The sequence below is a fragment of the Drosophila virilis genome, chromosome 5 (assembly GCF_030788295.1).
Source record: "Drosophila virilis strain 15010-1051.87 chromosome 5, Dvir_AGI_RSII-ME, whole genome shotgun sequence".
In the NCBI taxonomy this organism is placed as follows: Eukaryota; Metazoa; Arthropoda; class Insecta; order Diptera; family Drosophilidae; genus Drosophila; species Drosophila virilis.
This window is the reverse complement of record NC_091547.1, coordinates 18,021,188-18,047,764: the sequence shown is the minus strand read 5'-3', so window position 1 is coordinate 18,047,764 and position 26,577 is coordinate 18,021,188. Positions and strand designations below refer to the sequence as shown.

At 40.6% G+C, this 26,577-nt stretch overlaps 1 protein-coding gene and 1 long non-coding RNA gene across 7 annotated transcripts in view; one reads left to right on the top strand and one right to left on the bottom strand.

Moving 5' to 3' along the window:
• Window positions 1-26,577, top strand: part of tei (teiresias) — a 224,460-nt gene that overhangs the window by 177,437 nt on the left and 20,446 nt on the right. Inside the window, exons 3-8 of one of the 5 annotated variants that reach the window (XM_070209911.1) lie at window positions 2,811-3,613; window positions 12,589-12,766; window positions 13,565-13,791; window positions 14,618-14,771; window positions 19,082-19,221; window positions 19,503-19,632. In XM_070209911.1, coding sequence (XP_070066012.1) covers window positions 2,811-3,613; window positions 12,589-12,766; window positions 13,565-13,791; window positions 14,618-14,771; window positions 19,082-19,221; window positions 19,503-19,632 — 1,632 coding nt within the window. Of the gene's footprint in view, window positions 1-2,810; window positions 3,614-5,196; window positions 5,361-12,588; window positions 12,767-13,564; window positions 13,792-14,614; window positions 14,772-14,821; window positions 14,990-19,081; window positions 19,222-19,502; window positions 19,633-26,577 lie in introns of those variants that run through there. The other 4 variants (XM_070209910.1, XM_070209912.1, XM_070209914.1 and 1 more) reach the window with 4 other exon arrangements.
• The window catches only part of LOC116651113 (uncharacterized), a 38,718-nt gene continuing 25,833 nt past the window's right edge, over window positions 13,693-26,577 (bottom strand). For both annotated transcript variants that reach the window (XR_004304130.2, XR_011416903.1), the window contains one exon: window positions 13,693-13,767. This is a non-coding gene — a long non-coding RNA (uncharacterized lncRNA). The remainder of the gene's footprint in view (window positions 13,768-26,577) is intronic.

The following is a 26,577-nucleotide window of genomic DNA, read 5'->3' as shown; positions in this document are numbered from 1 at the left end:
AGCTTTAAAAAACATCTAAGGCTAAAATAATACTTGTAGTAGATCCACTAATAACTAAGTAATCAGATATATAAAGATATTATTTATCTCAAGAGAAATAGCAACCTTGAAATCGTTTATGTTTATGCCTTGTAGCCTTTTCTAATATGCCAGGCAAAAGTTATGCCTTTCTCTAGAATGAGCCACATCTAACCCTCTTGCAGCCTAACAACCTATAGAACAACAAAGCTATATTGTATCATACTCTATTATATACATATGTCAAGAAATATATATTATATACATAATTTTGGGTTATTAAATGTTCAAAGATAACCTAACTACTCAACTCTCCCCCAATATGCTTCAATATGTGCGTTTTACCTATCCAATCAACTTGCTTCACAGAGTTTTGTGGCTGCCACAAGTTCAGCCGCCTAATGAGCAACACGCTGCCAACAAGTTTAGCCTCAAAACTAACAATTTTATTAACTGCCAAACAACATGGGGGTGTGCAGTGGAGGAGATTGGGGGCAGCAGTCATATGGAACACCACACGCAATTTATGCGCCGCAACGTATGCAACATATTTCGTGTATGCCAGAGAAATTTGCAACGCCCCAAAATGCATGAGCATGAACCGCGCCCACTGTTCTTTAGCAACGCAGCTTCATTAAATTTACACGCACATGAACAGCTTTGGCGGGGCAAGACAAGAGGTTCAGGGTAAGGACAGCAAGCGGCTTGAGGAATAAACTGGGGAGTGCGCACAGCGAAGACGCTGTCAGTTTTGTGCAATTTCCGGCGCAATCTTCATTTACAACTTAAGTTACAGCACAAACAACTACAACTGCATGTAAACAAACAAGACAAAGACACATGGACACACGCACACACACACTGGCACACCCACTACTTGGCTGGCTGCCTATGCAAAAAGTGTTGCAGACTTTTAAGCTGCTGTGAAAACATTTTAGCGCTGCCTGTCCTCAGAGTAGGATAGCTATTCGTGGGTGTGCTTGGGCGCGTGTGCGTGTGTGTAAGTCGTTGCAAACACCTACGCACATGCACATGTACACGCATTCGCACACACACACACACATTTGCCTGCTGTGCAAATGACTTGGCAGAGCTGTAAAGTTATGCCTATGAGTGCCTTAGCCAGGATATTCTAGAGAGTCCTTTGCGAGGGTTGCCAGAGTTGCAGAGTGCAAATTTATTAGGCGCATTGCATACTTTTGTGCGTTCACTTGAAAAATGACAACTTTAATTTAGCTACAAACACCGACAGCAACAGGAACAGCCATGCCCATGCCCCGTATACCTCGCCGTAAAAAGAATGGCAACACCGCCCCTAAACCAGAAAAGGGCCGAGACAAAAGACAATGAAAATGGACGTGGGCCCCAAAACATAGAATACGGTTGCAACCAGCAGGAGTTGCCACTGCTTTTGTCAGTTAACCACACTGGCTGGCAATGCGCCTAGTTGCCGACTACAGTTAACTCCACAGCGTGTGTGCGTATTAGTGAGTGTGTATGTTTGTGTGTGTGTGTGTGTGCGAGATAGACAAATAGGACAGACAGAGAAGGCGACATGCACTGAGTCTGAAACAGGGACTGGGATCGAGAGACTGAGCGCGTTGTCTTTTGATGGCCCCCGTCTCAGATGAATATTAATTACCATTTGAAAGCTTGTCATACACTTGTGTAAATTTATCAACAACAGCAGAAGCTGCAGTAGCAGCAGACAATAACCAGAGTTGCCAAACTGGGAACAGTCAATGAGTCTGTGGGAGCAGGGGGCACTACAACATTGAGGAGGCTGGCAACCAAACAAAAGTTAGGCTTGAAAATTGCTTTGCATGGCAAAGGATTAGCAAAGGATTTGCATGCATACAAAAACACATTTCGTTCCTCTGGTCGGGATTCTCAATCTCCCCAGCCCAAATATAGCTGTAGCTCGGTACACACATTATTGGGGCCCACTGTAAAATGTCATAAATAAATGCATGAGCCTTGTAAGCGCATGTGCTATGTGATATTTACACGTTACAATGCAATGTAATTGATACTCCCATTCCCAAAGTATTTTTAGATGATGCCTCTGCCATTTTTACATCACTTTTGGTCAGGTATTTTGGGCGAGCTCCCTTGGGGCATTGTCCCAGCCTTGTAGACAGCCAGCAGCCAGGCAGTTTCGTACGTGTAAATTAAATTGTTCGTGCGTCCACATTTGGTTTAATGCTTGGCAGTAGCTCCACGGAGCATATTGATAGTTTACAGGCAGAGTTTTGGAGCTTCAATTGGACTTTCGGGGACCCTTAACTAATTGGTTTCCCACTTGACAATTGGGCTGACAATGCACTGTTTCGAATTTGGTACTATAACATGCAAAAGCGCAACTTTTTATTTGTGGTTGCTTAATATAATATTAATTATAAAGCGGAAGTCGTCCTGACATGGAGACAGTTCAAACTAAAAAATAAGTAAAATAAATAATAATCAAAATTCTGGTGTAAATATTAACAAATTCCTGATCTGAACAACATATATTTTAACATAATAATACAATATTGTCACATTTAGTGACAATTCCAAATTAGTTTTTTAGTAATTTTGACTGTTGCAAGTTGACACATAAATAATTAATTTATAACAAAAGGTCTGAAGTCAAAAATAATGGATTACGAAGCTAACAAAAATATTGAATTGGCTCATGAAAAGCCAATTTTTAATGTTGGCTTTTTTTGGCTTTTGTCACATTATCGCATACTTAAAGCAATAACATTAAAAAAAAATTAAAACAAATTGTTATAACCTTCCTCTTCCAGGTACCACCTACACAGAGCAACAAAATATCAATGCAAAGTCACAATTGAAGACGACGCCCGCCGAGCACGCAGCAAGCAAATGGCGCAGCATATCAGAGCAGACGCCGCCGCCGGCAACGCTGTCGGCGAAGAGTTTATTCGAACTCGAAGAGAATACACAGACATTGCCGCAGCTGGCAGTTGACCACCGGCAAGTGGGCATACACAATAGTAAACCCTCCAAATGTGCCAAGAACTGTGCCAAGGCCAAAGCAAAGGTGGCCAAATGGAAGGCGCAGCTGAGAAGCCACCATGTGCATCAGGCGCATCGAGCAGCTCCACACAAGGAGGCAGCGCGACGACTGCGTCGGGAGACAGAGGAAGAGGAGCTGGAACTGCCTACGGCAATGTCCAGTGCCACCACGGTGGCCACCAGTGCCGCAGTCACGAGCTATGCAAATAGAACGCTCGCTGGACTGTTGACCACCATGAAGGCGAAACGCGCACGATCCACGGTGCATCTGGCGCCGGAGGATATGAAGCCTAAGCCCAAGGAGCCCGTCATTATTATCGATGATGTGGAGGAGTTTGATAGCGGCACCGCCACACGAGATCTCTTCGCTAAGAGTCGCGATGTGGCGGATCTAATGGATGATGATGGGCCACTTGAGGGTCCGCGGGCGCTGCCTCTGCGTCCAGTGCTGCCCAATCCCTACGAGGACGAGGAGATGTCTGTGGTCTATGCGGAACAGCACTCAGAGATCAGGCTGATGTGCGAGGTGGACCTGGACATATCCTCCAGCATATGGTACAAAAATGGCCAGGTAAGTGACAACAATTGGTACTTTACTTTATCTCCATGTCAGCCAGTCTCTAACTTCAGCTGTCGGAGCTGCCAACTTGTTTGCAGCTTTTGACTTTAATTGCATTCTTGTGCGGCCCGTTAGCAACCAGCACTTCCTGTTGGTCCCTTAAGCTGTCTCGTAGTTTTCGCATTTTAATATTTGTGCCCACTCTTTACAGAATCCGTTGGGTATTTACTGCCATTGTGGGAAGGGGCGTTCGTTAAGGAACACAAAAAAAAAAAACTTTGCTTGGGTAGATGAATAGATGAGAACATAACTTTAAAAGAATTTTGGAAACGAGAATATAACAAGTTATTATCGAAGCCTAATTCAAAATTGTGTTATTTCCTTGACGTAATAATTCCTCTTTTTTTTAAGAAAAACAACCTTTTGGATGTAAAATCTGGGATTGCGAATCTGTAAAAGAATAAATACTTAATATTTAAAAAAAAGCTTTTTACAAGTTCAAAAGACAATGTATGCTTAATAATCTTGATTATTAAATGATTTCTGCTTAATTATAAATCAAATCGAACTGTTACTATATCCTTTAAAAATATTTTTCGTTTACCAATACCAGGGTATTTCTTAGTCTTCACATAGAAGTTGAGCAGCAACATTCTTAGTTGCTTTTTATTGTCGCCTGCACTGCGCTTATCCTTTGTGCCTGTTGGCCTCTCTCTGCCTTCGGACGTTGTCTTCTATCTTCCTGTCAGACGTCTCGAGTGCCAGTTCTCCCTCTCCCTCTTTCTCTCTCTCTCTTAAGTTGTCTCTCTGCTAGTCTTATTTCCATTCTGCGTCTAACTTTTGTGCTCCTTGGTTATTTGTCGTTTAAATGCCGCATTATGCAAATAGGATAATCGTTATTATTTGATAGTTTCTGATGTCAAAAGCATTTTAAGAGTTCATCTGTCAGAGGACCTGCCCACCTTCGCCCCCAGAGGCCAGGTCAGGTCGTGGCTTAGCGGGGCGCTTATACTTTTTATGCGTCGTGTCCGACTTCTAATTACAACTTTGCGCTGTATGGTAACGCCCACGAGTTGCAGCGAAATATTATACAAATGCAAATTACTGCTGCACACTTTTTTGGGATGCTGCTTGCGCTTAAGCTAACGAGTTAAATTGAAAATAAAAGCACGTACAAAAAAATGCCCAACTGGCAGTTGGCAGCACGAGCAGCAGAAGCAGCAGCAGCGTCAAAAAGCCAAAAGCTGGCAACAAAATTAACAAACATGGCGCAAAAGTTAACAACCAGCCTGTAAAAGTTATTGAGTTGTAATTGCAAGTGCAAACAGTCGACGAGGCGGTGCAAAAAGCGTAGTCTACCTTTCGGCGTAATGCAATTATAACCGCTTTGGCTGCCGCCAGGCACAGTTGAGAGTTTTTTGAGCCAGCCCAACTGAACTGCGGATGATAGTTCGCACACGGTTTAAATTTACAAAACTCCACGAATGTGATTAAAAACTGAGTGTTATGAAAAAATGTATTCCAGATGTAAGCTGTAGAGTCAAAGCATTTATTGCAAACGACTTCCAAATTCTATTAAAAGCATTTTTTGATGGATTTTGTTGAAAACATATCGCTGCTTAATAGTTGAGCATTAAAAATGCATTAATCAAAAATATCACAGTAGGGTGTAAAACGTAGAATTCTCAAGAGTTCGCAACATATGTTTCGGTTTGATTTTTAAGCAAGTTTTATTTGAAATTCTCTGAGATAACCAAAGGTTCGTACTGCATAGATCATTTGATTTCTTAATTAACACTTATAAAATAAATAAAAGTCGTATTAATTTGAATTCACTTTGAAATAATAATTATTATTATTATTGTGTACTCTATGCAGTATAATTTTTTGCCGCAGAAACTTCATCAGAAAGTCATTAAACTGAACTTTAACTGGAATCGAGCTCTACATCAACAACTAAACATCTGTGCGGTGCTCGACTCGTTGTACTTACTTTGCAGTTCTTGTTTATTTTACAGTTGCCGTTGTTTCAGTTGTTTGTGTTGTTGTTGTTGTGGCTGCAATTGTTGTTGTTTTTGTTTTTGTTGCAAGTGCTGCTCTTGTGTAGTGTAAATTGCAACAGCAACGAGTGGGCAGGCCAAGTTGTTGATGGGCAAATAATAGTTGAAACTAACACAACAACAATAACAACAACAACAGCAACAGCAACAGTAACAACAACTGCAACAGTGGCAATAACAGCAACACTTTGTGTACGTGCCTCGGTTGTTGGTCTGCGGCTTGGCTTGGCAGTTAACTGACGCTCCAAACCTGGCACCTGGCCCAGGTGTAAGTGTCTGCATGCGTGTGTCTCTGCATGTGTGTATGTATGTGTGTGTGTGTGCTCGGTCTGTGCGTTGGTTTCAGTAAAAAGTGTTGCACACTGTTGGGCGTTGCATGCAAACATTGTTGCTGCCAGTGTTGACTAACAGTTGTTCTTGTCGTTCCTTGTTGCTGTTGTTGCTGTTGGCTGCCGCTGTTTATTCTATACGAAAATTAAATTCAATATTGCGCGCAGTCGAGACGCGTAAGCTAAGAAATGCCATCACAGTGGAAAAAATCCAGCAAATTGGCTGTCAACAGCTGCCATTTGGCGTATTTCGAACCCCAAATCTGGCAGACACGTCTCCTCCGCTGCCCTGTTGTCTGCCGTCTGATTGCTGCACTTGTTTGTGCTATCAAAAAATCAGACGACATTGCAATCTTGGCGACATTTCGCATCTATCGATTGCGTTTGGTTTTAGTTGCCGTACAAATTTGTTGCAATAGACGTTTGCCACACGTGGAGCAGCATATGTTGCAGGTTACCAACTGCGACGCTCATCTGCAGTTTTTAGTTCGGCCTTTAGCGCCAGGCTGAGTCTAAGGTTTTGTCTACTAACAATTTGTTGGCTTTTATTGTGCAATATGTTCAAAGGCGACAATTGTCAGACATAAAGCTTGCGGTTTTAAGTTTCCTCTAACTATGCGAAAGCAACGTATGAGATACCCTAACTGACTTCATATTTGAACCACGTGCTTTATTATGTTTAAGCCTAGTAATTATAAACATGTGAGTTTTTGTTGGTCCCATGCTTATCCATTAAGAATAAGCATAATCAATATATTAAACGTTAGATTTATAGTTTACGATCAGGCTTAAAAATATTTGGAAAGATATTAAAGAAATAGCACCACATCAAATTCAATAAAAATATATTCTTACCAAAAGTACATACATTATTCAGAATTCGATTTCCATCTTATTTGAACAACGGTATAGTGCCTGCAATACTCTAACTTTTCCGTGTATATTGTAGCGAGCAAAAATGATGCGTCTTTTTTATGGTTGCATCTTTGCTCGTTGGCCATTGTTGCATACTTTGTTGCGCTTGGCAGGCTGCAACTTATTTATGGCCCCATCGTTTGTTGCTGTTGTCATGGCTCAGGTTTAAGGTCAACAGACTTTGTCTGGGGCCGGGAACTGGAGCTTCTACTTTTTATGTGGCCCGCCAGCCGCAAGGGCCACATAAATCTCAAAGGGTTCCCCTGTCAAAAGCCGCGCTAAGCCTCCATTAGTCAATTAGGAGACACAGGGCAAAACTTAATGCATGACATTAATAGAGCGGTCCGCTTGGTGGTGCTCAGTGGTGCAGCGGCAGCTGCAAATCACATCAAGCCAAGAAATTAATCACTCAGACTGAAGGCGGCAAGTCCCCAAATGAAAATCAGCAACAACGCGCTGTCAGTTTCTCCTCTGGTCTTGCAAAAGGGCGTGGCAAGTTGCTAACACGCCGCTTACTTTGTACCTTTGACAATTTTATTAAGTTAGTAACAATGTCGGCTCTCGCAGGGAATGCCTCAGCTCCGTCCTCAGTCGCTGGCAAATAAAATCAACGCCGCTGACGTTGCAGCTGCAACAGAGATAACAGCAGCGGCAGAGGCAGAGATGGAGGCAACATTTCCCCACGGTGCAATTGTATTAGTTGTGTTAAAACAAAAGCCAGCCATGTGAAAGCGAAGACATGAACGGAGCACATGCACAGTAGATTAAGGCGGGGATGGAAAAAGGGAATTGAACCACGGCGGCTGCAATTACAACAATGATGCGGCAACAATGTGAGCCAGGCGAGGCACAGCTGCAGGCTGAGAACAAGCATCAGCTGGAGCACCACAATTAAAATACTCTTATTATGCTCTTATTTTAAACATGAAGTAGTTAGGGTTCCCGATTCGTGATTAAGATCTGACAACCATTGAGAAAGTTACTTTACAAAGCTATTTACCCATGAAATTATCCATTATAAAACCAGTAGAAATTTTTGTCAGAAAGATAATTTTAGTACGCGATAGTCGTCAATATATATGAAATTGAAATGTGAATATGACAAGTCATGTTTGTTTAAAGCAGAGTTAAATGTTATGCGACTAATGAATTATATAAACGCCAATATGTGGTTGTTATGTATTGATGGTTGTTAGTACGATTGCTATCGATATCCATTTTCTTAAGCATAGATATTTGCTAGGTGTAGAGCATTTGAATTGCTGCGCATTGACTTTTACTACTCTGGGCTTAACAAACATATTTTATCATTATCGCAGACACCCGTTCGCCTCATCACACCCCGTGCTCATGTTGGAAACAGCATTTGCAATTGCATTTTAGCTGCTGTTCGCTGACTTTCGTCTTGTGCGCTGTCTTCAGCAAAGTCTGGAACAAACACAATGACTCAAAAGGCGGCCCAACCACCCGCACATCTCCAGTCGTGCCCATTGCAACTGCAACTGCGGCAATGACATGCGACAAGTGTTGCACTGACAGCTTGCAACATGAGCGACTTTTGTTGTACTTTCTAGAGCGCTGCACAATGCATTCGAGTCCCCATGCAGCCATGCAGCTAGCCTCAGCTACTTTGAGTGGCTGCCAAACTGCCAGTGCCCCTCGCTCCTCAGCATGTGCGTGTGTGCCGAAGAATTTATTGTTGAAAATTATCAAGAGGCTAATATATTTGCCGAAAGCAATTTCAAGTTAGTAGCTTTGGGCCAACAGCAGCGACAGGGCCAGCAGTAGGAAAAAACGAGCACAGCGAGCAGCGACAGGCAGCGAGTAATGTTTGCTGACAAGATTTTTGCAATTCCAAGCAAGAGAGACACAGGGACAGAGAGGAAGGGGAAAAGAGTTGCATATAAGTAGCAATTTTTCGAGGCACTTCTCTTACTCTGTGCCGCAGTTTGTTCAAGGAACAAAATTGGGTGCAACTCAGCTTGCTCGAAACTCGGAATGTTGCACTTAACTAATTAGGGCAATTTAGAAAATATTTAAGATTAATTATCCACCATTTTATTTTAACTCTTAGAAGACTTCGATTAATCTCCAATTATTTAACCACATAGCCTTAATCTCAAGGCTCATTCTTTTATAAACATCAAAAAACTAACTCAACTAAAAAGTTTATTTGAACAATCTTTAAGAAAATAAGACCGAATTAATATAACCGATGGAATATAACCACAGTTTTCAAAGAATTTCAAAAGAAACACACAATCGACATACCCTGTATATACAACAAATATACCCATTGCGAACCAAACATAAAAACTATAATGTAAATGTTGAAATATTGTGACAAGTCATGCGAGAAAAACTATGCACGTAATTTCCGACAAATATTATTTCACGCACACGCACACACATTTACAATTTTAACGAACACAACTTGTATTGTAAAATATATATTTGGCAAGGGCTCTCAAAATAATTAAATCATATAACTAGTTAAACAGAAATTTGCATTATTACACAATGCTATAAATATTAGCAAACAAATACGCATGCGAAATGTGCGAATCCGAGCCTCTCACGGCAGAATTAAATGTAAATTGCAAATAGCCAAAAATTAAAACAATGCAATTAGAGAACACAGAACACAATGCATAATAACTACCAAAAATACCACTGCCGAAGCAAACCAAAATAAAAAAAAAAAAAGAAAAAAGCGAATAGTTTTGGTCAAAAAACCCAAACCCGAATTCAAAAGCCAGAAATGGCATTCGCCAGATAACGATTGCCGCAAATTATGCAAAGTTATGCGCATGTAAAGCTCAAATGCGCCTTCAAATATGCAACAATTTATGCGAATTGACGCAGCTGCATAGCAGTAACAACAACAGCAACAAGACAAAAACAATATAAGCAACAACAACAATGACACACACACACACACACAAAAAGGCGAAAAATCATAATTACCAGAGAACAGATCGCTCTGAGGCCGTCGCATGCGTGAGATTTAATGCGCCCAACAATGGCCGGCAAACTGGCTCTTGGCTCTGGGCCTGGACCTGGGCTGTGGGCATCCGGGTTCGGGTTTGGGTTCGGGTGGCCAAAACAATCGAGCGTGTAATCCGCTGGCCGCTCGACGCTGTAAACAAGGATTTGCCACGCTCATTTAACGCTTTTGTCTAGCGGCCATGTTGCCCAACCGAAATCTCTCGCGTACTCACACACACATGCACAAAACGCACACATACCTGCAGGTGTGCAGTCGCCAAAACTGGCATCTCTGTGCCATGTTACCTCATAAATTTCCAGCTGAATGCGCCGCTGCACAGTTGGAAAATCCAGTTGCCAGTTGCCAGTTGCGATGCGAAGAGATGCGACGCGAAGCGATGTGTTGCGTCTAGCGTCGGCTGCTTGTTAATAAATTTCTGAAATGGCCGCTGCGGCGACTGCGGCAAATGCTCAACGGAAGTTGAGAAACACACATACGCACACACACACACACGGACTCTCTGACACAGAGATACGACAAAACACGCTGCCAAGTTAGCAAGAAAAAATTGCTTTAATCCATGCACGCATAAATATTTGCGCTGCTTTTCAAAAATTTATACAAAAATCATAAACGGGCTGCAGAAGCCCTCTGCTAACAAAAATTGAAAATTCGCACGCAACGGAAACGGAAGCACAGAATACAAATATTTTGTTTATACAACATTTTACACAGATTTGCCTACATTCATTTATTTTTATGTTTTTGGCAACATCCACAAAAAGCCGCCCATATTACGTACACAAATACAGGAGTTATTAGGCAAAATGTTGAGCTATATTTTATTTATTCAGCTATTTCTGTAACCTTTGAGCCACAAAAAGAAAAACTAAAATAGGTTACGTAGTGCAGTTTAAAAAAATATAAACTTTTGATACGTTCATAAATTGGGCTAGACATTGTTCTTTTCAAGAGTATTTCCCAATTAGGCATTCTGTAATAAAGAACCTAAGTAAGTTGGTTTTATACCCTGAACCCATTAAAAATGGGTATAAGGGTAAATTGTATTTTTGCCAAGTCCAAATGTATGTAACAGGCAGAAGGAAGCATCTCCGGCCCCATAAAGTATATATATTCTTGATCAGCATCAATAGCCGAGTCGATCTAGCCATGTTCGTCTGTCTGTCCGTCCGTCCGACCGTATTTATGTGCGCAAGGATCTCAGAGCATATAAGAGCTATAGACTTGAAATTTTAGATATAGGTAGATGTATCGATATCCTGTTTTTTGGGCAATTTTGGTAAATAATAAGAGCTAGAGTCACGAAACATGATATGTTGCTTCTAAAATAGAATATATATATGCATTTGATGTTGGAAGAAGAGGGTTCAGGGTATCCCCTAGTCGGGAGCTCCCGACTAGAACCTCTTACTTGTTATTGTTATGCTCGTACTCCCAATAGCTGCTAACTAAGCTGCAATCGATTTGCAGCTGTACAGCTATACAGCTTCGAACAAAATAAAATGCTATTAAATTTTAAAACAAATTTTTAGTTATCGGCTGGTAATCAAGGTACAAACAGTTTGCCAAATAGGACAAAGAAATTAATAATACATGCAAAATAGTCGAGCAATTTCACTTTGAAACAAAAAACAAAAAAAAAAAAAAAACCGTTTTTATACAAAAACTCAGTGTTTTACTAGTCGCAATTGACAAATCCAATATACTTAGTAAGATCGAAAAACTAAATATTTGTAGCAAAAAGTATGTTTACTACTTACCTTTATACTGTAGGCAAAGTGAAATAAAATATGACATTGTAATTATTTTGCACTGAAAAGCCCTTATCAGATCAGGCAACAGTTTTTTATAATGCTGTAGATTGTTAAAATGGTACTTTAAATATGGGGACTGTGCATCTTATGTGCACAGCTTATGAGTATTTACGACAGCTTAATACGCTGCCGAAAGTTAAGCTCTGACGTGCAAATGCAATTAAAATTATTTACGATTGCTGAAAACAAGGGTGTCACGCCCCCATTAAGCACGCACCGCATTTACCATATTTACGAATATATATATATATATATGGTATTTTTCATATTTTTCTGCAGCATTTGAATGCGCACATAAATTTCAGTAAGCATTAAGCCGGACAGAGGAACAACAGACAGCGACAGGACAACGTGTCCATCCTGCCAGCTGGCCAGCAACTACTATTGGCCACAATTTTACGTTTATTTTTATTTTCACATTTTTGTAAGCCCAGCCACAGTTCATTGTTGCCACATTACAGTAACTGTACTCAGTGGATTTGGTGTGGAGCCACACAAACGCATTTAAATTATCATTATTTTCGTTTGTTTGAAACGAATTGTAATAAAATGTCTGGCCTGAGCAAAAGTGTAAATAAATGCTGGCCGTATTAAAACATTATGGCTGGATATACAATTGTTTTACACACACGCAGTAAATGGGTGTTACATGTTGACCAGATAGCATCTAGCATAGAATAGGATAGGAAGGATCAGGAAATTTGTGAGCGTTTAATGCGCTGCATTATAAAGTTGAGAAGAGGCATTTGCATAATTTCGACAGTGCCTGCAACTCAAGTGACATTACTTTTAATGCCACAAAACTTATCTCTGATCTCATGCTTACCACTCACACTCTGGTTTTCTCTCTGCCCCATAGGAGGTTCATGCCATGGACCGGACGACGCGCGTTACCGACTATCGCTTTATCAAGGAGGCTAATGGTGCGCTAACCATCACCAATGTCATGCTCGAGGATGATGGCAAATGGCAGTGCGAGGCGGAGAATACGCGACGTTATACCGAAAATGCTCGACCCGTCAAGCTGGTCGTCCTGGGTGAGTACCACAAGCAAAAGCCGACAACAATAGCAACAAATACCACTAAAGACCTGGCGCATATAAAAGTTTAGACAAATATTAAAAAGGTCGTTACATTTGCGAAATTAGCTCAGAACGTGGTGCATGCGGCTGGCAGCAGTCAGCAGGCAATGAGCCAAGTCGAGAAAAGCAAAAACTTTCCCTATTAGCCGAAACGCAGGTACAGTTGTGCGCACGTTAAGCTAGCTGCAAATGACAAATACTGTGGCACGCTCTTGTGCGTGGCAGCTTAGCCAAATGTCGCCTAGTTCTCGCCTTTGTCAAAGATATAAGTGCACATGAGTCTGGTTTAAGTGTCTTTAAAAGTTTGGAGCTAACTAAGATTTTGAGGATTCGCATTGATAAGGCACTTGGTATAATTTTCTAAATGTTCAGTAAAGTTAAATGTTGTGCGTCTCCTTTTTGTTGAACACAACCTAAAAAAATGTTAAAAGTCAGTAGAATCAAAGCTAGAAGCTGCCCACCTAGAGTTAAAAATACGTTCTCTTGGTTTTTGAAAGATTCTTTAAATAAAAACCAGTTGATATTACTTCAGGTTTGCCATTATTTTTTTTATGTTTGCTCGCAATGCGTACATAAATTTCTCAGCCCGATAAATATACAAAATTCATAGATCGATCAATCTTAAAAGTATATTAAAGCAAACATTTTGATTTGTTGGTTGTCAAGCCGGTCAGAGATAATATTTGTCTGCTTGACAAGCCCAATAAATTAATTCTACTTTAATTGTATTTTAATGACATTTTCTTCTTGCAGACCGTCCCAAGCCGCCTTATTTGCTTATTGACTCGCGTCGCCTGGATGCTGGCAACATTTTTGTGCCCGTCAAAGAAAACTCGGAACTAAACTTGGCCTGCGTCAGCGAGGGTGGCAATCCGCGGCCCACGCTCACCTGGGAGGTGCTGCTCAGCCCAGGCGTAGATCGCCATGCCCAGAAGGTGTCCGCCGAGGTGCTAGAGCTGGAGGAAATCAAAAACGAGAAGGTTAGTAAAATCCATCACATTTCGGCATCTCGGCATTCCATTTGAGAAATAGAGTGGCTATTCCTTTGGCTGACACTTGCACGGCATATTGTATTATCATCTTAATGCCGACCAGGCGCAACCGCAAGCTATGCAGACATGGGAGCTCATATGAAGGGGAACAGAGAGACACAGAGCAAACACATTAAGTGTGGATAACGGCGGCTTTTCTGGCTAACGCTTAAACAACGCATCTCCGGGGCTTGGCGGACGGACAAAAGGCTGCGGTTGCGCCAAATTTGTTTGTCTTGCACTCGAGCATAATGAAAAGCAGACATTTTGGTCAAGCGTTGCATAAACCGCCCAACCGCCCAAACCACCGGCCACCCGCCACCCGCAGCCACCTGTCAAACACATCGAAGATGTCGACATGAGTGTTTATTGTATGTGTACACTTTCTGTGTGTGAGTGTGTTTGCTTGTCGTAGACCCTAAATGCCACAAATTTGCGTGTTTGGTCTGCTTGGTCCCCAACTACAGCCACGTTGCGCTCGATGATTGATTGAAAACTGTGCCAACAAATTTGCATATCAAGGCGCGCGGGGGTGGTGCTGCTGGTGGCAGAGTCGGTGTAGCCAATGCCATTGCCCTTGCCCTTGTCCTTGCGCCTTAATTTAAATTAATGATGTCGCGCTGATAACAGGCCCAGACTAATTGGCCGGCCTGACTGCCTTGTCATTTCGCCCAATTTGTCCCGGCCTAAGTCTTAAATTGTAATGGAATTTTTATCAACCACTTTCCACTCTTAACTTCTTTCTCTCTCTTTCCCTTTCTCTCTCTTTCAGCAGGATAAGAACGGCTACAAAATCAACAGCGGTGCAAAGAGCGAGGCCCGTCTGCCCGCCGTCTACAGGGCGCATCATAATGCGAGGATTTTATGTGTCATGGAACATCCCACGCTGAAGATACGACAGAATGCCTCCCTACTCCTCGATGTGCAGTGTAAGTTGAAATTTATGGCTCACAAAACTACTTTAAGCGAATCTCTCAAGTCTTATGTTATTCTCAGAAAACGTAAATCTGTGTATGGAAACCTATTTTTACGTTTAGAGTGCAGCTAACAAAAGTGTATAGAACTGAGTGCTAATAAAGTATTCGGTTTAAGAAGTATTTTGTTGGCAAGCTTAGCAGTTGTCATTTTATAATCATTAAATAATATTAATAAAATGTGGCTATTAGATTTTTTAATTCCTGTTGCTTCAGTTTGTTGGAAAAAGAGCTTTAATTAAATATATTTATTAATAAACAGTCAAAGGTACTTACATACAATATATATTCAGGAAAAATAAATAAGAAAAATCGAATGGTTTCCCCCTTAATAAAAACTATGTTTGTTGAGTTGATTGCACATGTGTGTGCATGTAAGTGCGTAATTAGTCAGTTAGTCAGTCAGTCAGTAAGTCGTTTACTCATTTGGCATCATATTTAAATGTTAAAAAAGTTTTAATAAAAGCCAAACACGACGAATATCGCACCTTGTTTAATTAACACAGCCGGCGATAGCGAGAGTGTTGTCGGGAGGGGCAGCTGGTGCGAGTGCGGCAAGTAAAAGTGAAAACCAAAAAGCAAATGTTGATTAAAAAGTTAAATTGCTAAAGTTAACACACGCCATGAGGCACGCAACGGCCTGGTGGGCGTGGCTATAGGATGCTATGCCGGTCGGAACCGACCCACCGGGCGGGGGCAGAGGCCGTTGCGGACAATGGGGAGTCAGAGGTCGGCGATGGGTAAAGGAAAACAAAGGCACAGAAATTATTATGCAGCTGCAGAAATAAAAGAAAGCAAAGGTGAAATTATTTGATGGAAAATGCATCAGGAAAAAAAATTAAAAAATAGTAATGGAAGTGGGCTAACGTAGGGCAGCTGCTCTATAGGAAGGGAATATGTCAAGAGGAACAGCAACAGGCACTGTGCCACGATGTAATAACTGCGGCAATTACAACAGAGAAATCAAGAGCAACTAACAGCTTTGATAAAGTTTTTAATTAACTGCCATTGGACAGTCAAAGGATTTCATTACAAATTATGAAAATGAACATCGATCAGAAAACAATTTCTAAACAAATTGATTGGAACTAAAAAGTCAGACAGGATTAATTCTGAATAAGTACATACTCATACAAAATATAAATTTCTATATTGAATATGCCAGGTCAAGAAAATTATAATTGACTATAAATTAAAAAAAGAAAAAACAGACAGTTTTAGAAGAAAAAAAATTAATTGCGTATAATCTCTATTATCTCTTTCATTAGCGATGGTTGAATAAGGCTATGATATCTGCTTTTTAAAATGTGAAACATAAATTGAAAACAAGATACAAGGCACTTTTAACCAAAACTGTCCGAATACTTGTCAGATACACTGTAACTCGGCATAGTTTAACTTTGTTGTTTTGTCCCAGGTGTAGACCTCTTCAGCTTAATCCGTTTGATTGATAAAAGCAGCTCGCTTAAACCTTAGGAAATCAATGCAAAAAAGTCCGCCATCTATAAGCATCTACATGACTTTGTGCGAACAAACATCGAAACAAAGGTTTCGCCATCATCGACACTGGCTGCAAATCAAAGTCAATGGCGGCGTCCACAGGAGCAATTAGAAGGACTTGCACTAATTGGCAGTAACAAAGCCGCAAACACGTGCTGAAATTGGTAGCCGATACTGGCCGGGATCAGCATAGAACAAAGTGCCACAGTTATTTGCTTTATTAATGCCCGTCAAGCCGCATAATGCCATGACAAATGCCAAGGTAGCCATAGAGAAAAGTAACTAGAGAGACAGAGAGAGGGAGACAGCGAGAGAGAGACCCCATGAAAATGATTGGAAAATATAGAAAAGCCGTGCGGGATTTGCATGACTAAGTTCGGATACGGGAATGTGGCATGCGGAATCTGCCTACACTACAGAGAGATGGACATGTGCGTGCGTATGTGTGTGCGTGTGTGTGTACAAGCTTTGGCCAGGCATGAAAATTGCAAAAACCGCAATAACAACAGCAAAAGGCCTATAACAATAACAACAGCAACAACAGCAGACGCAGCCCAACCGCAACGTTTTACAACAAAGAACAACTGTGAACAGTTCCTGCTATTTCCGAATAACCTCTCCCCAACCCAATTGTTATTGTTTGTTACGGTTGTATAAATTAAAATGCACACACATGAAAGCACTTGCTCAGACTGTTGAGGATTGTGTGTTCGTAGTTGTCGTTGTTGTTGTTGCTTTTAATTTTACATTTTTATGCAGACAGTTGACAGGCAAATCAAGGACATCAATCGCACAGCCAGCGGGAACGAGCCTTAAATGTTTTCACAAATTAAAAACATAACAAATTAAATACAACATTTACACAACTTAAGAAATGAGATTCCAAAAATCTAAATCGCTTGTTTGAAATGCTAGATTTTCTTCTATTAAGAAGATATTTTAAAGAATCCTTTTAAATTCTTTGACGAAATAAGGCAGAATGTGTTTTTCAGAACTTTCAGTTCAGCCCAGTTAGACAAGCACAGTTTTGCTTGTTACGAAATACAAAATTGTTGATTTTTTCCGTAATTGGGCAGAAAGTGTTTGGCAGAACTGTCTGTTGTGCATAGTTAGACGAGTACAACAATTTTTGCATTTATTTTTTCAGTTTGCGGCTTAGATTCTTGCCCCAAACAAATTGATAGACGAAGCCCCGGGACGACGAACAGCCAGACAGGGACCTGTGGCCCACGCCCGCTCGTCTACTCGGTTAGCCGCATAAAAGGCAAACGGCCGTCGTTGACTGTCCACAGACTGACGTCCCTTCATATACATATATGTATGATGTCTGACAACTGCCATCTGTATGCATGTTACGCCCACATACACACAAGCACAGACACACATACTACAGGCAAACTCAGACGAATGTCTATTGAATAGTTTGGCAAACAACCGACAAACAAATTTCATTTGCCCTGCATAATCAAATTGTATTAGTTGCAAAAGCCCACAAAAGACTGGCATGGCAAAAGAGAGAGAAAGAGAGAGAGTGTGTGTGTTAGAGAAGGGCAGGAAGAAACTGCGAAAAATTGAAAAGACTGATATCATTCTATACAGATTATGTAGCATATTGAAATATATATATGTATATATATTTTTTTTGGGGGGAAATCTACAGGCTCCAAGGGCTAACACTAATTAAAAAACATTTGATTTATGCCTATGAATATGCATTGACTGCAACTAGATACATATGTAGGGTATATATGTATATCCGCAAATACATACGTATATATGGGGGTGTCACTTTGCCAACCATTGATATTATTTACGTTCACATTTGCATTCACGTTTACATTGAGATTTGCATTTTGTCGATAGCTTTTTGACATGCATTCAATGGATTTTTGATTGGCACCCAAATGTAGTTACATTTAATGGCAGATCAATTTCGTAAAAGATGTTGAATACTCGCAACTGGCATAAGAAATAAAATGACCCATGAATATTTAAATGAATGCATACAATTTACTTTCAAATTCATCTAACATGTAAGAAGTAAGCTTACAAAATAAACATTCGATAAAGCTCTGTCAGTAAAAGCATTTCAATGCTCGGATACAAACCCTAAATTTGTATCTTTAATTCTTAGACACATTCAAAAATGAGTAATATTTGTTCAAACGCAAAATAGAAAAGTGTTTATATAATATTATTTATACACAAACCTTCTTCATCGACAATTAATTAACTTTAATATTCTTTCAGCAGGAAAAGATTTTGAAATTTCTCGATTTTCGATGTAAAAAGCAAACCATCAATAAGAAGAGATTTGCTGAGAATTTGCACATAAATTATGTATATATAAAGTTAATACATAAAATATTTCAAGAGTTTTATTTAATTTGAAAATGAGTTTTCTCAGTGATTGTCATCTGGATATTTTGTTAAGCATGGAATTTGCCAAGATGTTTTTGCCAGAGTCAAACAAAGTCCCTTAGCTTTGCGGGTGCTTTTGAAGAGCATCAAAAAATAGGAGAGCGTACACACATTTGCATTTAGTTTAATTATAAAAGTTTCTTTCTGCTGCCGTTTATTTTTGTGTCGTAATTTTTTAATTAAAAAACTATTTTGTAGATGTTGCCACAGTCGCCAGTCGACAGTCGCCAAGCGACTGCAGACGGCACACAGTAGACAGGAAAATAACTAACCGAAAATCTCATCGTATCTGTGTGTTATATCCATTCTTATAACCCTTGTTTCACCTCCCTTCCTCTTTGCAGATACGCCTTCATTTGCCATCTCGCGCACACCTGGCTTTGGTTATCCGCTGCGCGAGGGCATCGAAGTTAGCCTCAAGTGCGATGTCGACTCGAATCCTCCGAGCACGCCGCGGTGGCAGAAGGACGACGGTGACACGCCGGTAAGTCTTATAAAACTTATGCATACGTAGGCTCTGCTCTGACTCTGGCTCTGGATTTTGCGTGAGCTTTTGTGATTTTTGGGCAAGGAGCAAGTTTTAAATGGATTTTCGTGCAGTTGTCGCGTAAAAAGTTCTTGGACCAACTATTTGCCTTGCCTTAATTACCAAAAATTGTTTACGCATAAGACCGAAACTCATTTCCATGCCCGTCCCCAAGCCAAAGCTGTCTCAATTTTTCGCCCCTATCTCAACCATTTCTCGTTCTCTTTTGCAATTTACAGGTGCCGCAATCGGGCGACGGCTTCCTCAACTTTACATCCATTAGACGGGAGCATTCCGGCTGGTATAAGTGCACATCACGGCATCTCAACTTTCAATACTCCTCGATTGGCTATTACCTCAGCGTGCGCTGTAAGTACGACCACGATTACGAGTACTCCAAATAAATTAGCGCTCGTGTGCGTGAAATTGCCTTCAAAATGGCGCGTGATAATATTTTCCCCATTAGTTCTCATATAATAAAAACGCACACAAAAAAAAAAATACGAAAAATTGCCAAAAATTTGCTGCGTGGCTTTAACGATACTCGCACATGGTGCGTCCCATCATCAACATTTCTGTCCTCATTCCTATACCCCTGTCTGCCCTTCACTCTGTTGATGTTGCCCCTGCTGCCCTTACTGCTCCTGCTGCTGCTGCTGCATACTTTGAGGCGTTTCGCTACCCTCCATATGCAAAATGTGGCAAATTTCATTGGCATTGGCATTGAGTGGGTGTGTGGCTGAGCGACACTGTCAACCCTCTGTCTGCGCAGACACTGTCAGTCCCCATCCTCCCTCCATTTTCCCCCCGTTGCCATTACATCACACAGACACACTATTTATGCTTACGCGCCATTTTGCTGTCAATATTTTTCCGTTTTGTGGCTCAAGATTTGTGTTTGAGCTGCGAGCTCTCAGTTTAAGGCACATTTTACGCGCTGAACGCGTGTTAATGCTTGTAAATATTTTTATTTTTATTGAATTTATGCCCTTAACAGCCGCCACTTTGTTAGCAAACGATTTCGCGTTGTTGCCTAAAAGCAAACGGACAACAACATTTTTGTCTATTTATTTTTGTTTGCCGCTAAGCGAAAATCAAATTTGATTAGCTGAAAAATTGCGAGTGTGCATTTCGGCTATAAGTCATTTTTTTAGCCATTGCAAGAACTGGTGATAAAATTGCTTGCTACAGAGTCTCAAATTTTCTTTTATTATTTTATTTAATTCAAACCAAAGTGATTCCAAGTACAATCAACTTAAATTAGAATTATATTTACTCCCTAAGTACGTAAGTATTAAAAGCTATCTAGTTAAGAGTTCGAGGATGTGCCATACAGTTCTTTCATCCAATTTTGTAGAACGGTTCGAACGAACTCCTAGCCTTAGATTTCGATTTGTGAACCTCGGTTTTCTTCTAGAACCTTGCCAAATTTATATCTTAATGCATCCATCTGCAAAGGAAATGCGAATCAATGCTCATTTGGCTTCCTTCTAAGAATAAAATTTTTGTTTAACAATTTTGGTTCTTCTCGTAAGGACTCGCTCGTAAGGACACGAGACTGCAGATCACTTTCGCTGCCCACTTTGCATCCATGGGAATAAGCCAATCAATAGGAGAGACTCTCCCACAGCACAGACTCCACAATTCGTAAAATTCGCGCTCATCAATCATGACAAACACAAAATGACTGCCAGAAGCCGCACAAAGCGGAAACTGCAACAACAAAGGCGAATGGCGATAGCAAAAGAAAGCAAAGCGCAGAAACAAAGAGAGAAAAAATGTTATTGGTAATAACAACTTGACAAAGTGTTGCCACTTTTTTATGCGAATGCCACCGCAGGCACTGTAACGCCCACAGCCCAAGCTGACCCTGGGGAGAGATTTTTCGTCTACGGTGAAATTTTTATGTGTTAGCAAGAAAACGGGGCGAAAAGGCAAAGCGAAATGCGAAAAGCGTCCTGACAGGCGGCTGTCGCTGCTCATTATGGGAAAACAAATGCTTTATTAATAAAAATAAAAGCGCCCAAAGAGGCCAAAAAGTGAAGGCAAAAACAAGAGCCAGCCGTGCCTCAAGGGCCGACATATCGACATTTATCGATGATTGATGTGCCAGGCCGTTCAGCCAATTTCACCCCTCTCTCTCTCTAGTGCTCTTTCTCTCTCTCTCTCTCTCTCCTGTATAGCCTCCCTCCCTCTTACTGTCTTTTTGTAAGGCTTGTCGAAAACTTTTGCCGTTGATTTTGCAGCGAAATCTAATTGTGAGAGACGTTTGGCGGGGCTGGTTGGGGGTTACAAACATGGCAACATGTTAAGCACATAAATCAATTTGTAAAACGTTAACGAAACTGCCAAATGGCAAATCGAGCTGGCAACAGTCGGCATATACGACTGAAGCCTACCCAAATCCACTAGCTATGCGTGTGAGTATGTTTGTAGATACATTTGAAGGCAATATCTATAAGATATAGTAGATGCTAGGATTAGCTGTCATAAACTAGCTAACAGCTGCAGAGCTTTGATAAATGGCGCTTGAAATAAAAACCAAGAAAATTGCAAAATTGTAAGCCCTCAAACCCGGTGAATAAAAAAACTGCAGGTCCCCAAGCGGGGAAATGAGGCGGTGGAAAGTAAGAAAACATGAAAACTGATAAATCGCATTTTGATTTTAAGCATCCGTTGGCAGCAAATCGAAAAAAATAACCCCAAAGCCGAGACAGACGTTTGAATGCGCGCTTAATTGCTGACGATATGTTTTCTACCCTCATTCCCGCCGCACCACTACCGCCACAGCATCCTGCAGCCATTGAGCTGGAAAACGGCGCACAGGTAGCAAAAGAAAACTTTGCTGTCGACAGGGACAAGGGAACAGCGGACACGGCGTGCCTGACAAAATGCAATGAAAAAGCAATCAGCGTGCCACACAACGGCAGCGCCCAAAAACTACAGGACATGCTTAGGACATGCTGAGGACGAACGGCTAAAGTCAACAGCGCGACCGTTGTCGACCGTTACAAAAGTAGGCAATTTGACGTAGTTTCTCAAACTTTTGCGCTAGCCACTTTCACGTGATTGATTTGTTGGCAGAGCCGGACGAAGGACACGCCTGCTATTATGCGGCGCCCCACCAGGGACAAACTGACGACTTACGGACGCGCTGAGCTTGTTAAAACGTCGCTAATTTGACACGTACGTCAGGCGAGACTGGGCAGCAAAAAGAGCCAGTGAATAAGACGCATCTGCGATTGGCACAGTCAACAGCATGTTCTGAGCCCTGGGAGTCCAGGTATGCCCAGGCGCAGAGTTTGTTTGCCAGCCTCATTAATGAGTTAAAGTTCGAATTGAGGTTAATTAATGTTGAGTGGCCTGCATCATGTTTCTAATGTTTGGCTAACAAAGTGCAATTAGTGAAAGTTTCAGATTAGAAAAATGGGTGCAAAGCAACTTCGACAGCCAAATCGATTTGTGCGGGATTAGTTTGTGGTATTCCGCTACTCACAAAGAGAAAGTCGTTCGATTTGCGTAAAATGTTCGTATTTATTTGCTAACTTAAAGTATGTGCTCCGTATTTTCTGTTGAGAATATCAAGGAGAATAATTTAGTTAAAAATACAACAAATATAAAGAGGTTAATCGAATTATAAAAAGAAGGCAATCTTATGGATAAATTTATAACAATCATGAGTCGAAAGCCAAACCAATTATCAAATCGGTTCCCTATTTAATTTTTCAAATGTCTTAAATATTTTATCTTAAGGAGCTGAAAGCATGTCAATTTCATTTCAACTCTTAAGATTCTACTCATATGAAATCGCTCAGAATGCAATCGTATTCGTACTCCACACCACTGCACTTGCTTAATATATTTAATTATAATTTTATGTGACGGTTTTGTATTTCCTACACCATCAAACATATAGTCTCCATAGCGACTTATTCAATACCTCCGCAGGGACCTTTGTGGTAGCATCGCATCAAACAAAGACCTCGTAACCAGCACTAAACTAATTTGCTCAGCCAACTGTTAGAAAAATGCAAGCCATAGAAAACTTGAATTTCTCATCCCCTGACTAGGCCTTGCAACCCCCACTACCCTCGCCCATATATATTGGCCACTTCGCTTTGAGAGAAAAACAAGAAAGCAAAACAATGTGGGCACCATTTGTAAAGAAGAAGAAAGTCCCCAATTGGAAAAACACATTTGTCCGCTGGCTCTGAGGGGCATTACAATAAAATTTAATTTTACACGCTATCGTAAGCATTTCTTTCTCCTCCCCCTCCTATGTCCCTTCCTCGACGCTCTTTCCCCGTTTATTTCTTACGCCTCAACTGGCGGCTATGGCTAATCGGCAATGTCCTTGCGCATGTTATACATTATCCTTTGTCATGCTGGTTATCGCGGTTTAACTTTATCGTTAAGTTCTTTCGCTTCTTCCAGCGCGATATGAAGCATTTCATCTGGCCGCCCACCAGCCATCCTCTCCCTTCTGCTCCACCGCCCTTTGAAGCACAAGCATGTTGGTCCTTCCAGGGCCCCGCTCAAATTTCTGTGTTTATCGGCGCGCACGATTATTAGTTTTCTGTTTGCTGCTTTTGTTTTTATAGCCGGCGATTACATTTCGGTATATGTGTGGCCCTTGGTCTGGCCAAGGTTCCTATCGGGGTAACTGAGTAGCCAAGGAGCCAGCACAAAAAGATTTGCAATAAACTTTTATTTGACTTGTTTTTATTTGGCTTCAAATGAAACCCAAAACTCATTTGGTTTTTCTTTCGTTTTTTTTTGCTTCTTCTTCCGACTGGCCGGCAAGTTACAAAAATATTAAAAACTCATTGAGGATAATAATCTTGAAATTTTTATGGTCTGAAATAAGCGGGAATTAGTGTTCAAATTATATTTTTATAACTTTAAAATGTCTTTAGGAAATCCCGATTACTTGATTTTTTATTTTATTTTAAGCTTTCGAATTAAGCAAGCAATATATTGTCAAATCTTAGTCTTAAAATCGATTTTATTCGATGTGCCAAATGACGGGAAAATATATTTTAAAATATATTGAATATTATCAAAAAGTGAATTCTAAAAAAAAAAAAAAAATATTTAAGGATTGTTCTCTTTGTATTTTTAATTAAACAAATATTTGAAAATTTTTTAGTGATTTATTTAACTGTTCTTTAATTGTTTATAGTTTTAACCACATTTCCAGTTTCTCTTTCATCTCTCGCATATACTCAGTTTCATTTAAATATCTTTTGAATGACTTTCGCTTGATGTTCTCGCTTATTTATAATTTCATCTTCATATCCAATCTTCATGCGCGTTCCTTGCGCTTGTTTATTATGATTTTTTTTAACTTTTGCTGTGCACATCACATCCAGTGCAATCATCTTCAATTTCAGCTCATTGTAAATTAATCGTGAGACTATAAACCGAAACCCCACCAACCACCCAGCAGCTGAAAAAATATTCATTTTATATATTCTACTAAAAATAGTGAAAAATTCTATACAAGCTCAAACTGCGCAAAAAAATTAAAATTTATAACCAAGACACAAACGCAATCAAATGCACCCACCACAGAGCGCATTCGCTTCCACTTCACGAGGCATGCACCACCAACATCCACCACCCACCCATGCTCGTTGTTTATGAAGCTTGTAAGTTAAGCTGATTGCTGCCTTTGCCTCTGCTGCTGCTGCAGCTTCATATTCATGAATAAATATGATGATGCATTTTTGTAGACGCAAAACGAAAATGAAACGTGCTGCTAATGAAAACTGAAAACTAGCTTATATATAACTATCTATCTATACATATAGGTATATAGATCTGGAGTATTTAGCAAGCCAAATTTTGACCAGGAAACGAGAGCGAAATGCGTACGAAAACAAGTTAATAACTTTTCAATATGTGTAAGCGACAGCAAATGCGCGTTTGGCCGCTTTGAAGGATTTATGAGTCGAGCCACACTCAATCAGCAGTGAGTGTGCGTATGTTTGCGTGTGTGTGTGTGTGCGTGGACATATTGATGTGCCTGATACACTCTGTCTGACTGCTTAAGCAGGGTGCGGATTCCGGCTGTGGATTTTCGGGTTGCTGTGACTGGCCTGCATTTGGCAGGCGGCGCAGCCCAAACCCATTCCACAACCCAACGCACTTCACAGTCCTTCAGGCTACCCGAGGCGGGGCGTGGTGGTGCGAGGCAGGGCGGTGCGGTGCGGAGTGGCACTACTTGAAGCCAATGCCAACATGCTGATGATGATGCTTTATGATTAATGATTGGTGGCGAGACCCACTAGAACCCGCCAACGCCTGCTACCCCTTGTGTGTCCATAGCCTGAAATATGCTGTATCCCTCTGCCTCTTTCATTCACTTTCTCTCACACTATCTTTCCTCTCTGTCTGGCATATTGATGCCTCTTATTTGCATTAGTGTTTGTTGTTTGCTCTTCATATTTGTTGCCGTTCTGTTGTTCTGCTCCGGATTTATATGCCATGCGGAAGACATTCACGAGTCTTCGCCGACGCATCAATCCGACCCCATAACCCCCTCATCTATAATGACATATGGACGTTACTTGATGCACATTTGTTTGCTTTTTTTTATTTGCTTTTCTTTTCTCCTCCTTTCGATTGTGGGTGGGCTTCATTCTTATGAATGGCCATCGAACAAAATATGCGTTGAACAAGTGCTGGGAATTATGTTATGCCATGTGTGTGTGTGTGTGGGTAGTGTGCAGCTAGCGGTGGGTGGGTTAATATGAAGTGCGGGACTTGAGAAAATGTTGAATAAAGTTGTGTGAAAACTTGTAGTCTGAAGTGCAGTGCTTGGCTTAAATAGAGAGTGAATTAAGAGCTAAAAGAACTTTAGGAATTACTTAAAATATTTGAGATCAGTTTATTGAGTATGAATTTTGAAACTACATACAAATAAAGGCTTTTGACTGTTCCACTGATTCGATTAATTATAATTATTAATATTATTATTATCATTATTATTATTATGATCAATGTTTAAAATTTCAATAAGTGCATGAAACATTCTTTTGTCCTAGAGTTGGCTAATCCTTGGCCCAGTTTTCTTTCGAGACTTTGTATAAATATTTAAATAGTAGACTTAAACGAACTTCCTGAACACCAGCTTTAATATAATTCTTAAAACGTCTAGATATATACTAGAAATTTATATATTTATAGCCTCAAAACATAATCTGCTGATGCCATATCTTATCTGCTCTTATTACATCCTGGCTTTTCCGTTTGATTGCCACCCCTAACTATTATCTAATTTCATAATATATCAAATTCTTTCCTTTTCAA